This window comes from Alosa alosa, chromosome 18 (assembly GCF_017589495.1).
Source record: "Alosa alosa isolate M-15738 ecotype Scorff River chromosome 18, AALO_Geno_1.1, whole genome shotgun sequence".
NCBI classification, from domain to species: domain Eukaryota; kingdom Metazoa; phylum Chordata; class Actinopteri; order Clupeiformes; family Clupeidae; genus Alosa; species Alosa alosa.
Window position 1 is genome coordinate 25483423 of NC_063206.1, and position 14228 is coordinate 25497650.

General features: G+C 49.2%; 1 protein-coding gene across 1 annotated transcript in view; it reads right to left on the reverse strand.

Moving 5' to 3' along the window:
- LOC125311296 (girdin-like) overlaps positions 1 to 14228 on the reverse strand; it is a 53725-nt gene that overhangs the window by 4547 nt on the left and 34950 nt on the right. The window contains 17 exon segments of the mRNA XM_048269192.1: positions 386 to 475; positions 1467 to 1532; positions 1824 to 2030; positions 3520 to 3597; positions 4806 to 4847; positions 5510 to 5712; positions 6531 to 6623; positions 6990 to 7135; positions 7974 to 8160; positions 8723 to 8866; positions 9338 to 9615; positions 10612 to 10773; positions 10911 to 11087; positions 11296 to 11434; positions 11752 to 11879; positions 12183 to 13253; positions 13878 to 14015. Of these exon segments, the coding sequence (XP_048125149.1) occupies positions 386 to 475; positions 1467 to 1532; positions 1824 to 2030; positions 3520 to 3597; positions 4806 to 4847; positions 5510 to 5712; positions 6531 to 6623; positions 6990 to 7135; positions 7974 to 8160; positions 8723 to 8866; positions 9338 to 9615; positions 10612 to 10773; positions 10911 to 11087; positions 11296 to 11434; positions 11752 to 11879; positions 12183 to 13253; positions 13878 to 14015 (3349 nt within the window).

Sequence of the window (14228 nt, forward strand, 5' to 3'; positions counted from 1 at the left end):
GGACAAAGAGGAGGAGGGGTGGTACAGTGGGGGAGGGGGCGATGTCAATGGGCAGGGAAGGCAGGACCCTCGCAAGGGAGGAAGGAGAGAGGGAGGCGGCCCATGGACCAGCCATAAACCAGAGTTTGTGTTGTGAAATCAGTTTGTGGAGGAGTGTGGGACATGCCTGACCCATAATACCCAACACCGACTGTGCCAAAGAGTGTTAAAGTCAGCAGTTGAGAGGGCTGTCAGAGTTGACAGAAATGGATAGTGGGTATGGACAGTGATGGGAAGAGCTGACGTTCTGATGTGTTGAGATGTGAGTGTGACTGGTGAGTGAGTGACCGGTGGTGTGGTTAGTGTCCAGTGGCAGACATGCATGCGGGTGAGCGCCACTTACTACTACAGATGTTACAGGGGACTCGGCACATGGTGGATGAGGCGAGGGAGGAGGAGGGACAGAGCGCCTTGGCCCTGCTAATGAGCTGCAGGCCTGTCCAAGCAACACAAACATCTGACTGTGACAACTATACCCACACACATATACACACACACACACACACACACACACACACACACCTACCTCTCTCTCTCTGATTCACAAATTCACAAACACACACACACACACACTCAGAAGCTTGCTCTCTCTCTATCTCTCTCTCTCTCCCACACACACACAAACAAGACACACAGATAGACACACACACACACACACAAAAGCCCTCCCTCTATCTATAACACACACAACTTTACAACCCCCCACCCTCACACACACACACACACACACACTGTCAAGCTTCAGCCATCTTTGGATATGAATAATCCAGAGTGGCGGCTGGTTTTGGACTGGAGGGCTGACCGACTCCATCACTCAGACACACAGACGAGGCTTCCTGCACTCTGTGCAGCAGAGAAGCAGCTCTATCTGAGGCCACACTGTCCTGTGCTGTGCTGCACTGTCCCCACGGCGACTGACCCTGACTGGGTCCAACCTCTATGTAATCCCTCTGTGTGCTGACTGGTCACGCAAAGCCACGGAGAATAAATCACTTTTTTTTGCACATTAAGGAAGCGAGTTGCCTCGACTAAATGGAAACATGCCGCTTGGTCATCATAAAAACAGACACAGTCAGGAAGAGCTAGGATGGAGACAGCTGGGCGTGCTGAGCGTTTCAAACTAGCTAGATGGAATGAAGGAAATGAGGAGAAATTGAGGTCAAGATGCTGTTTACTAACACTCAGCCTCAGCACATGGGGTGGCAGACTGATTAGTATGAGTATATACAAATATCCTAGTTTTTTCAGTGTTTTCACAGCACTGGAAACTCAAGAGACGAACTGCCTGACAATTAGTCTGCCGTGTGCTGTGCTATTGAACAGAGTGTCTCGTGTTTGGAGTGCGCTAGGCTATTGAACGGAGCGTTCGTGTTTGGAGTGCGCTAGGCTATTGAACGGAGCGTTCGTGTTTGGAGTGGCACCCTCACCTTGTGCTCGTGTTCCACTGGGGTCCTCTGAGGATGTAGGGGTGACGTCCTCATAGGAAGCGTTGTCTGTTGGCAAGGGAACGGAATATGTTTGACAAAACATCACTGACAAGGGCAGGGCAGCACATCAGATGAGGTCAATGGACAGCAGAGCTTGAAATGGTTTGACACGTCCAGAAGAGACAAAAAAAAAATACTGAGCTGTAAAGCTGCAAAAATAGTGGATGGCTGTTTTTATTTCAGAAACACACAGCAAAACACTCGCACACTTATTCAGTTCACACACAAACTATTGCCTTTTGTCTGTGGCTGACGAAGACATTCAGTGTCAGTACTGATGGTCAGTGCTGTCTGTACCTTTGTTTTTGAGCTTCTGCTTGCTCCTGTGTCCGGCGGGCAGGCTGAGGGTGGCGTAGTTGATGGCGTTGGTGGAGTAGGCCATGGAGCCCAGCTCCTTCATGCGCTGGCCTGCCGGGGCTGACTCCTCCGGGCCGTCCAGGTTGTCGGTGCTTCCGGCCCACTGGCCCCCGGCCTGCGCCATGGTCTGGAGCAGGTCGTTCATTGCTGGACAGAGACGGACGGACACGAAGGCCAGATTAATGCCCCGCTGTGCCCCCCTCACCCGTCTCACCACACATATCCCAGTATGAGGGGGTAGAGGGGGAACACTGAGCACCCCGACAAAAGTAAACAGAGAGAGAGAGAGAGAGAGAGAGAGACAGACAGGCAGAGAGAGAAAGAAAGAAAGGGAGAGAGAGGTGTTGCTCACAGGGAGCAGTAGGCAGTCATGCAAGGGCCTCTCGTGCCTCACGCCAACGGCCTGAGACACACAGCCATGTTAGCAGTGGCATGCACAGAGTTGAAATGCAGCCGCACGACTGAGAGTAGACAGAGAAGAAAGGAAAGACATAAAGAGTTCTGGAAGATTGAAGCATAACTGACAGAAAAAGAGAAATGTATCTAGAGAAAGAGAGAAAAATATACTAAAAAAAATAACACCAAAAACACTTCACGACTTCACACCAAAACAGAAGTGTTCAAACACAGCACTATAGAGGTAGAAGAAGGAAGACCAAAATTAAAAGAAAAAGAAATTTAAATTTGAGAGGAAGAAAAGAAAGACAACAACTGAAAAAAGAAAGAACGAAAGAAAGAAAGACAGAGATAGAAGCAGAGAGACAGTAAGAGTCTGCACACTCCATTTCATTCCCAACATGGTGGCTGAGTGGAGGGCAGCGGATGCAGTGAGTTGGTGCGGTGGTGGTAGTAGTGTTGGTGATAGAGGCGGTAGTTACTGGACGTTAGCCATGCCTGCCGTGCAGCAGTGACCGAGGGCAAGAGATGGGACACACCACTCACACCACACACACCATGAGCAAAGATGGGGCCACGGGCCACACACACGGCCAGAGATGGCAAACAACACTACACAACACCAATGCCTGCCTGCTGTCTGCTGGTACCAATAGAGCTACTCTACAGGCCACACTTACACACTGGTTAGTTACAGGATACCAAAGGGTTAAGGGATAGTAAAAGGACATTCTTACTCTACAATTAGCTACTGGAATGCACAGAGTTAGAGGCTAGTAAGTAAAAGGCTACTGTATGGGCAGCTAGGGTTAAGAGTTTCTAGTATCTATAATCTACCACAAGTTAAGGTTCTACTTCAGTATGAGTTACGGGGATTATGATCATATCAATTACAAGACAAAAACACCAGTACATTCGCTCTATATAAGAGAACATCTCCATGACCACTGCGCCATCTTCAGCTACTGGTGCAAACATGCATTTACTGTGCTATGCCAAAAACACAGGAACTACTTGAGGTTTCCTAAGAGGTTACTTAGCAGTGCTTAGTGAGGTGCATAATTGTGCACTAAACTGACATCAACTCTTAGCAAAACAAGAAGACCTGAGCACAAAAAAAAAGACTAAAAAGAAGAGGAGGAGGAGGAGGAGGAGGAGGAGGAGTCGGCGGCAGGCACAGGCCAAAGGGGGTTGGGGGGTGGGAGAGGGTGGAGGAAGGCTAGACTGCCAGAGATCTTACACATGGACCGACGGTAGATGGCCTTCACTTTGTCTTTCTCCTTGGGCCTGTTCCTCATAAAGGGCAGCCGCTTCAGGGCTGTCACTGGACAGACAACCAGCGAAAGGAGGAGTGACCAGACGTGAAGAAATGAAGAAACGACCGAGTGGGGAGATGGAGGAAAAGAAAAAACAAAACAAAAAGGGAAGGGGGAGAGAACAGATGGGTGTTAACAATGCTAAGAGCAACGGGGCAGGAGGGGAACAAACCAATGCACCGAGGACTGACTGGACAAGTGAGACACACACACACACACACACACACACACACACACACACACAATATCTCTCACTCATAATCATGCACACATACTCAATCAGTTTCTTTCCCTCTCTCTCTCTCTCTCTCTCTCTCTCCTCTCTCCATCACACACACACACACACACACTAATCTCAATTGCTCACAATCATGCACAGATGCACAAACTCAAATCAGTCTCTCTCTTGTGCACACACCCACCCACACCATCAATTTCTCACTCACATTCATTCCCACACACACACACACAACCACTTAAATACAAACACACAGAAACACTGGGATGGCTGTGAAAGAGGTTCAGACCCGAGACAATATGCTGGCAGCCAAACACTTCACAAGGACACCACACACAAAAGGGTGATGTTTTATTAAAGGGTGCAATTGAGGGGACAATATGGGTGGGGGGGGCACCAAGGAAACTACAGCGCAGCTTTAAGGAATGCACAAAAGGAGCTTTTGTATTTGCACAGGAAAAAAGCCCAGAAATTCAGCAGGCCTGAGGTATATCTTAAAGTCTTCCTCAGTAGTGGATGCTTATCCACATCACTGGCACTGGTCCAGTGACTTGAATCTGACCACAGTGCTGATTCAGTTACAAGTGAGCCTGTTCCTCCTCACAATAGGAGGACAAAGAGTTCAATGGTTTTGGAGAGAGTTTGTGTCCGAGACAAATCTCTTTCATATACCTCTCCGCAGTCAATCTGTGATTAGTGACCAGGATATTACGTAACAGAAAACATTAAAGAACGGATAATAAAGAACACACACACAAAAAAGCATCAACAGTAACTGGGCTAATTTGTCAGTTTTACTTATGGGACATTGGGCTGTTCTTAACAGTGATGCATTGCACCTTTTAATAGGTATGGACACTGAACGATGGGTCACAACGTGTTCCCATGCCCCGGGGGGACAGGACATCTCGGCTATGGACCCACCCAACCCGCCCACCCCACCGTCGCTCCCCCACTCTCCCAGAAGCATACCAGTCGAGGAACCCTGCGATAGGGTGTGCTGCATTCTCTTCCCTTTTTTTTTTTGCCAAAGAGAGAGGGGGGAAAAATCAACACACAACACGTATTAGGCCCCACACTAGCATAGCACAGCGAGCAGAGCAACTACACACACTTCCAGCAACAGGATAGGAGTCAGCAAACCATTAAAGCCTTTTAAGTCCCCCACCCATCCACCCCGGCCGCGTTTTCCATGAGCTACTCTCTCACTGACTGGATGGACTGGACTGACTGGAAAGAACAGAACAGGAGTGAACAGGAACTGGGCTGGGTTCACTGATGGCCTTCTAAAAATGACCTACAGTAAAAATCATCCATCTGACCTCACCTGACACTTTTTGTTTCGTCAGAAGAGAAGTTTCTGGAAAAGGCCTGAGTGATGGCATGTATGGCGCAACTGCACTGATTTCTGTGCTCCATACAAATACTTTTTTTTTCCTCAGAGAATTACTGGATGCTAGAAGCTATGCACTGTTAGTGCTAGTTCACATAATCAAAAACATAAAATCCAGGCCAAGCAAAGTGTATGTGATTCCTGTGTAAGAGCAGCTGGCCAGACGTTAGACTGTCCTGTCCTGCCTGACCTGTTTTCCAGTCTGACCGGTCCCCTATCTGACTCCTGATGTCATGATGTTAAGGGGGCGTGCCCCGGTTTGGCGAGGCCGCCGGACACTCACTGTTGCTCCTCTTGTGCGTGAGCGTGTCGTCGAGCGAGTTGGAGCCGGAGCCTATCGACGAGCTGTCCTGGCTGTCCAGTGGCACGGACAGGAAGCCCTCGCTGGAATCGGAGCGCGTGGGCGTCAGGGTCAGAGAGCGCATGCGCTCGCGGCTCTTGGGCTTGATCAACTTCTTCATCTTCAGGGTGATCCAGTTGCCCCGTCTGAAGAGGGGCGAAGGGGTAGGGGTAGGATGGGGTGGGGGTTAGGGGGCAAGACACAGAGAGAGATAGAGACATGGGGTTTCTAGAAGCTCAGAAGGATCCTATGTGGGATATTTAAGTTGCAGCCTGAGACTTTGAGGAGCATATTATAAAAAAAACAGCCTTTCAGTATACACACACCCGCAGTGGTTTAAATACAAAATCATGCAACACAGGCCAGAGACAGATGAGGGACAGACATTAGCATCAAATGATAAATGAGCAATATGACACATCCATTTCATTTATCAGACAGGGTTCACTTATCACTTAAAGGTTCACAGTGTTTCATGTATTTAAATAGGCCAGGGAATCTTTTTTTTTTTTTTTCGTCTGGGGTAGGATGAGGGCACAGAGAACTGCATGTGTAACGCTGCAGGAGTTTACATGCAGAGAGGTGAACACACAACAAACAAATACCTGCTAATCCAGGCTCTGAAACATGATCACAAAATTACCTGATTACTTACAGTCTGATAAAAGTCTGATAGAAACAGCATTCTAATCAAAGGCAGTGAGGATTACACTACAGGGTTTTTATTATAAGAAGTCTGTCGGATCACAGATATTAATTCAGGTACTCCCACTCTGTGTACACACACACACACACACACACACACACCTCAGTCTCTCTCACAGACATACAAACACACATGCATGCACAGAAGGAATACTAAGATGTCTTTGCTAGGTTTAGGGTTTAACTCCGATCCTCTGCCAGCGAAACGAGAGGTCAGCGCATGAGCAGCTGCTCAGGCTAACCATGCACATATGTTTACCTGCGTGGAGGCGAGGGGTCGTAGAACTTGTACTGGTCCATTATTTTCTCTTCCAATTTCTCCTTCTGTCTCCTCAGCTCGTTCAGTTTGTCACTGTGCCAGAAAGGGAGGGAGGGAGTGAGGGAGAGAGAGAAAGAAAGAGAAAGAAAGAAAGAAAGAAAGAAAAGAAAGAAAGAAATAAGGGAAGAAAAATATGACAATCAGTTAGATGTTAAATACATAAATAATACGCTGATCAGACAGTTCCCAGTGGTCCACTGAAACAAAGACATGATGGGTATGAGAGTAAAACAAAGGTGAAGGGCCTGCAGTGTGGATCATGCGTTTGGAGGTCTGGCCCCAAAAAGAGCAGTGGCAGTGAAAGCCACCAAAAAAGCTGGGATTTAGTGCTGGGCAGAGTAGCGTAAAGCTGTGGGTTTACAGCTCAGGGTGTACATCATGGGGGAAATGGCTGCTCACATGTATTGTCGTTGCTCCACGTGGAACAGGTCCTTGCTCTCCATGGTCTGTTCCAACAGTGTCCGGTTCTGCAGCATCAGGGTCTGGATCTGGTCAAGCAGGTGCCGGTTCTCCTCCTCCAGGTTCCCCTTCAGCTGGCTCAGTAGCTGTGGGAGTTGGGGGTCGTTCGGGAGAGAGAAGATGTGCTTAGGCTCATGAACTGACAATATCATGCAAACACATGCGCAAAAACAGATAATCCAGTCTGCATAATCCACCACCCCAGCAGGAACAGCTGGTTAAAACGGCACGATTCGCCTCCATGAAACACAATGCCAGGACATGCCTCGGCACTCTCCTTTGGGATTTGCTATTGCCTCCCACAGACAGTGTCAGAGCTTCTACATTCTGGTATGTTCACACATTCCTTAGGTGCACATTCATGTCCACGGAGACCCATTTGCCTTCATAAATCACGCTCGACTCAATGAGAATGTCAATACTTCCACACAGCCAACCTACACTGGCACCGCAGTGGATTTTTGAGCGTGAGTATATGTAGGCTTGAACTCTGCCTGAACCGAAATCCTCCGCTGTCTCGGTCTGTTTCCAGCACGAGCGTAATCTCATCACTTCCTCATATTACACCCAGTCGATGACTGGACGCGCCTTCCCAGAGTACCTTACAAATAACTGCACTGCAAGTGCAGAAGCACAAACATCAATCGATGGAGTCAAGGACACTTGATGGGCCACTGAGGGATGGACTTGCTTATTTACTGGAGGCGCATGGCATGGAGGGTGTTGGAGGAAATAGTTATTTATCTAGTTGTTTGTGTACAGTGTGAGGATACTGAATGGTTGAGTTGTTTACCTCCTGTCGGTGTGTGTTAGAGATGTTCTAAAAAAAGACTTTAAGACCTAAAATTGAGATTGAAATTTTAGACTTTTAACAACTTTTTAAGACCCCGCGGACACACTTCGTGTGGCGTGGCGGTGCCATACCTCACACTGATTGGTCAGTTTGGTGGAGGTGATGTCCAGCTGCTGATACTGCTCCTTGAGCTTGGAGAACTCGGCCTCCAGACGAGTCTGCTCCAGCTTGGCGGCGTTCAGCTGGCTCTTCACGGTCTTGTGGTCAGACTGCAGGCCCTCGTTCTCCTTCACCAGCTGCTGGTACGTCTGGTTGAGCCTGGACAAACGCAGCAGAGGGGGACAATCGGCTTAGTTATGAGAGGTCAGTGAAAGAGGTAAATAGCAGACACTTTGATGATCGCATTCATGAAAGATGCAGTTCTTGATTGTGGTTAACAGTTTTATTGTGTAGAACACAGAGCAATAGGAACAGGCAGCCAGAGGACAGAGGGGAGAATATTGCTCAACAAGAATAGTTCCACAAAAATGGTAGAAGATTATAAATCACTGACCTCACCATTAAGCATACAAGTCTTATACAAGACATCTCACAAGTAACAAGACTTGAATTTCCCCTAGGGATCAATAAAGATCTATCTATCTATCTATCTATCTATCTATCTATCTATCTAGACCTCTCAAATGGAGGAATGCAAAAACTCACTTTTAATCAAAATTTGCATTCAGATTTTTCCAATTCCAAGCACAAATACTGAAATCCTTCAAGAGAGGTCATACAGCTTGCGGTGCAGGTCTGTGTCCACATAACACAGCCTGGTGTCCAGCATCTCATGGTTCTCCACGCATTCCCCCCTTCCTCCTCCTCATCCCGTACTTACCGGTCATTCTCGTCCTTCAGCTTGCGGTACTCGGCGGCGGTGGCCTCGTGGTTCTTGTTCTCGGTCAGCATTTTCTCCTGTTCCACCTTCAGGGCCTTCTCCAGCTCCTCCAACTGGTCCTTCTGCTTCAGCAGCTGGTTGTACCTGAGATAGGCACACACACACACACACACACACACACACGCACACAAGCACATGACGGACATGATGCAACGTGAGGATACCGGAAGTTATAGCTCATGTGACCAACACAACCACAGTTTTCTGTCAAACTGCTTCAAAATCAGTTTACATTTAAAAATTAAAATACACATCAAATCAATGGTTACTACAAACTATACCACAACAGCTACAGAGGACAAAAGTGAGGGACTAAAAAGGGATGATGTTTGGTACAAATACATAAAAATATCATATATAAATACCACATATATTAATTTTAAATTTAATATTGAGGATTGCTTTTGGCTTAAAGTGTAAGGACCCAGATACAGCTACATTGCTCACTGTTGTCATTGTTTTGTGGGGCCTACAACAGAATTGCAGTATATATTGACTCTCACTGCGACAGTTCTTGGCCATTGTAAAAGCCCCAGACTGCCCAGTGCAGCTCACCTGTCCTCCAGGTCGCGGTGCTGCACCTCCAGGCTCTTGTGGGTGCTCTTGAGGCCGCCGTGTTTGCCGATGAGGGCCTCGTACTCGGCCGCCTGCCGCTCGTGCAGCGCGGCCAGCTTCTCGTGGTCGCGGAGCAGCTGCTCGTAGGTGGAGCGCAGCTCCTCGCGCTCGCGCAGTGCCCCGTCGCGCTCGCCCTCCGCGCTCGACTGCTGGCTCTGCAGCTGCGCCGTCTGAGCCATCAGCGCGCCACTCTGGGAGTTCAGCGTCGAGTTCTCCACCTGCCATGGGGGCGCAGCCGGAAACAGACAGGATTAGGAAGATGTCTGAGAAACTTACAGCATTCTTTTTATATATGGAGGCTTTTGACCTATTTCATAGGTCAGTAAATGACTAGGAAATGAGTAGGCAAAAATAGGAAGTGGGTTTGTGAAATGTACATGGTTTTGACTGGACCCAGTGGGCACTGCACCCATATGTGGTATAGGACACGGATGCTACATCTCCTCCATATTGAGAACATCACCACACTGCTACTTCTGTACTGTACTGGACTCGGTGCTGAAGCAGGGTGCCCTTGGCACACTGATCATATAATTCCACAGAGTACAGCCCCCTGCACCAGCACAACATCAGATTACTGGGCATTAGGGGGCACGGCGCCATGAGCTGATGTCTTTCTGACTGGCACATTTTTGTACGGTGCCAGTTTGCACTGCTCAACAACACTCTTGCAAGCACTTTTTTTTTTTTGCGGGCACTAATGGAAAGTGCTCGGCGCAGAGGGAAACGTGTAATTACTCTCGGGCGCAGCAGCAGGAAAGCTAAACTTCCACGGCTAAATTTGACTCGACTCTGTGACCTTGTTTTCCCCCCCCGTCCTCTCCCCTCTCTCTCTTGCTGCTGTCTCCAGACTGATGTTGGGGCTGGATTTAACATGGGGATTTCCCTCTCCCATCACTCAGGCTTGACAGTAATCCATGACAAGAGGTTTGATCTCAACGTATTAGGAGTAGCATAGGAGGACAGGCTGGGTGAGCGAGGCTATGCTAGTGGACAGAGTTAGGGGTGGAGGAGCCCAGAGGGAGAGAACAAGATGGAGGTCAGACCCGCAGTTTGTGAGTGAGAGAGTACGAGAGATGCTTAGGGTCAGGAGTAAGGGATGGGGGAGCAGAGAGAGAGAGAGAGAGAGAGAGAGAGAGAGAGAGAGAGAGAGAGAGAGAGAGAGAGAGAGAGAGAGAGAGAGAGAGAGAGAGAGAGAGAGAGAGAGAGCGGACCTGTAGCTTGGCGTTCTGGGTCTGCAGGGTGGTGTTGTTCTCCTGCAGGGAGGCCGTCTGCCGCTGCAGGGCCAGGATCTGCGCCTGCAGGTTGCTGCTCTGGGTCTCCAGCTGCTTCAGCTGCGAGCGCAGCGCCTGCTTCTCCGCCTGCAGGGTGGCGTTCTGTAAACCCAAACGCACATCGTCAGCAGGGTTATACGCGTCTGGTCGGTGACGTTTTAAATTGCATGGCTGGATTTAGAAAGTGGCGTTTAGTGGGAGACGTGCGCTTTTTGATGTGGCGGTCTGGGCTCACTCACATTCCTCTCGACCTCGATGAGGCGATCCTTGACCTTGAGCAGCTCCCGCGTGGCCTCCTGGCTCTCCTTCTCCCACTTGTGGACCACCTGGGAGTCCTCCCCGCCTCTAGAGGGCGAGCTCTGCACCATGCGCTCTTCCTCTTCCCTCTGGCGCAGGGCCTCATAGTTCTTTTTCACCTGGACAGAGCCAACAAGAAGATTTGGGGAGGGAGAAAAACAACCAATCAGATGCCATCTACAACAGTCGCCATTGTTCCCTTCTCTTTATACTACTACTACTACTACTACTACTACTACAACAGAGTATTCCTACATAGTATGGACTTAAACATGCAAAGTAAAATGGTGGTGATCTTAATTGTTGGTGTTCCAGAGTAGCACGCACTGTTTTGAGCTCCTGCCGTAGCTGCTGATTGAGGTTGGAGGACTCCTGCAGTCTGGCCTCCAGGGCGGCGATCTTCTCCTCTTTGATCTCCAGCGAGGACTTGAGCGTCGACTCCAGTTTGGACTCCAACAGTTTGTACCTGCAGCAATGCACCAGTAATATGCAAACTCATTCAAAACGGGGGTTCTCCTCAAGCCCGTTTGCCACTACTACAGTACTCATGCAGATAGGGAAGTCACTGCTGGGAAATTATCAAAATACAGTCAAGATTGCTGAATGCATATACAGTTTTAGAAAAGTAAAGACTTTATAGGGTCACATTTTTAACCAACTAAGTTATTACTTTTGGCTTTTATTTTGTGTTTATTCTGTGGGATCTGTCACAATGGCTATGCCTTTAGTTGATACACTTGACTGTATGTGTGAGCTCATGTGGGGAAAGTCTTTGCATATTACCGGTCATCAGAGCTCTGTTCGTCATGCAGCAGACGCTCCTTGTTGAGGCCAATTTTCTCCAGTTCGTGAGTCAGTTTCTCCAGATCGTTGTTCATCTGCTGGGTCTTCAGTTTCTCACTCACCAGTTCCTAGGCCATAATCAACACAGAGCACTGACTCACACAGCACTGACGCGATCAGACTAATGAATGCTCATTAATGCTCATTTACGGCTAATCAGTTGCCATTAATGTTTTATTAATTTGAGGCTGCTTATGTAACATCAAGTTTGTGCCCTATTCATGATGCCTTCATAATAAGTATACTGTGTGTGTCCAACAACATTGGATTTATAATTATGTACTCTAGTAACAAATCTAAACAATTGCTAAAATCTGGCATCAGCAATACTCCAAATTGGTATTCCAGCATTTCAACATAAATGAACATACCTCTCTCAACGTAACCAGTGTCTTCTTATCAATGGTGGCCTGTTTGACCATCTCCTTATTCTCCTTCTCCAGGTCTTTGACCCTGTTGCATGAGTCTTTCAGTGTGGTCACTTCCTTGTTGAGGACCCGATTCTCCTTCTCGAGATGGGAGATCCGCTGGTTGTCGTCGTCCAGCTTGGAGTCCCTGATCTCGGCTTGCTGCCTCAGCCTCTTGTTCTCCTTCTCCAGCTGCTTCTTGTCCTTCTCCAGCTGCGAGCTCTCCTGCTCCAGCACCTTGTTCTCCTGCTCGAGCTGCTCCAGGCGCTTGCTGGAGATTTTCAGCTCCTCCAGGCTGCGCTGCAGGCTCTGGTTCTCGGACTCCACGTCCTGGAGTTCCCCTTCCAGCTGCTGGATCTTGCGGCTGCTGTTCTCCAGCGCCTTCTGGAGCCGCTGGTTCTCCGTGTCCAGGCCCTGGTAGCTGGCCTCCAGACGCTCGCTCTTCTTGGACGAGGCCTTGAGGAGCTCCAGGCTTCGCTTCAGCTGGCTCCTCTCGTTCTCCAGCTCGCGGTTCTCCATCTCCAGCTGCGCCGCCTTGGAGCCAACCGAGCGGAGGTTCTCCGTCGCGCGCCGCAGCTCCAGGTTCTCCTCGTCCAGCTGCGCGTTCTCCTTCTCCAGGGCCTCCAGTTGGAACGCCGTCCCTCGCAGAGAGTCCACCTTCTTCTTCAGCTTGCGGCTCTCGGCCTCCAGCTCGGCGTTCTCCTTCTCCAGCGCCTCCACTCTCTCGCAGGTGATGCCCAGTGAGGCCAGGCGCTTCTGCAGCGTCTCGTTCTCGCGCTCCAGCCGCTGCATGTCCATCTCCAGCTCCTCGGCGCGTTCGCCCTTCTCCCGGTACAGCTCCACGTCCTTGCGCAGCTGCTTGCGCTCGAACTCCAGCTTGTTGAGCTTGCCGCTGGTCTCCTTGATGGACTCGTGCAGGACGCGGTTCTCCTTCTCCACGTCCTTGACGCGCGCCTCCGCGCCCACCTGCGAGCGCTGCCGCAGGGAGGAAACGGTCTGGTTCAGGTGCTCGTTCTCCTGCTCCAGCCCCTTCACCTGGACATGTGAACACAGAGAGGAGGGTCAGTGCAGATCAGAGAGCCATACAGCGGCTAAACAAACAGTCACTTCAGATTAACATCATGTCTTTCAAAAGCAATGATTTGGAAGCACGTGCCCATTGAGCATAGCCAACAGTCTATTCACTCTGATTGGGGTGTGTGTGTGTGTGTGTGTGTGTGTGAGAATGGGGCCAATTCCAACAGCCTTGACCAAGATGGCATGCCACAAAGCAATCACTCTCTAGCCATTTGCCCTTGTCCAGTACAGCTTTATGAATGAAGCCTTTCTGCATCAGTTAAATCTTGTCTGGTGCTCATTCACTGTCCTTCACCTAGTGCCTCTCCAATACTGGGACCGGAGCTCCCACAAAGACTCCCCTCTTTACTGCTCAAATTCAATCCAGACACTTCCAAATGAGTCCTAATGCTGTTTGGGCCATGTTGCATTCCAAATTCAATAAAACAAATACATCCTGCCCCCAAAACTCCTCCAGCACTGATTTGTTTTTGTTTAAAAGCAGGCATGTTTGATTCTGCAAAACAACACGCCACAAATCACCCTTGGTACTGTGCTGCTGAGGCTTGGCTTGGCTTGCTGTGCTGTGCTGTGCCGTCATACCTGTCTCTCCGAGTTCTCCCTCAGCATCTCCAGGGTCTTCTCCAGCTGGGCCTTCTCCTTCATCAGGTCTGTACTCAGGTTCTCCGCGTTCCGCAGGCTCTCCCTGTCCACACGCAACTCAGCCTCCAGCTGCTCCAGCTGCACACACACACAGATCATGCACACACACAGACACAAGCACACACATACAGAAATTCAATCAGACACAAACTCACTTGCAACGATTACATAAATGTACAAACAAACAATCAGATGGTTGGTTGCAACAAATATATTGAAAACCATTACCCTGATACATGTGCCCTTACTCTCACACACACACACACACACATACACACACAGAACCCATTA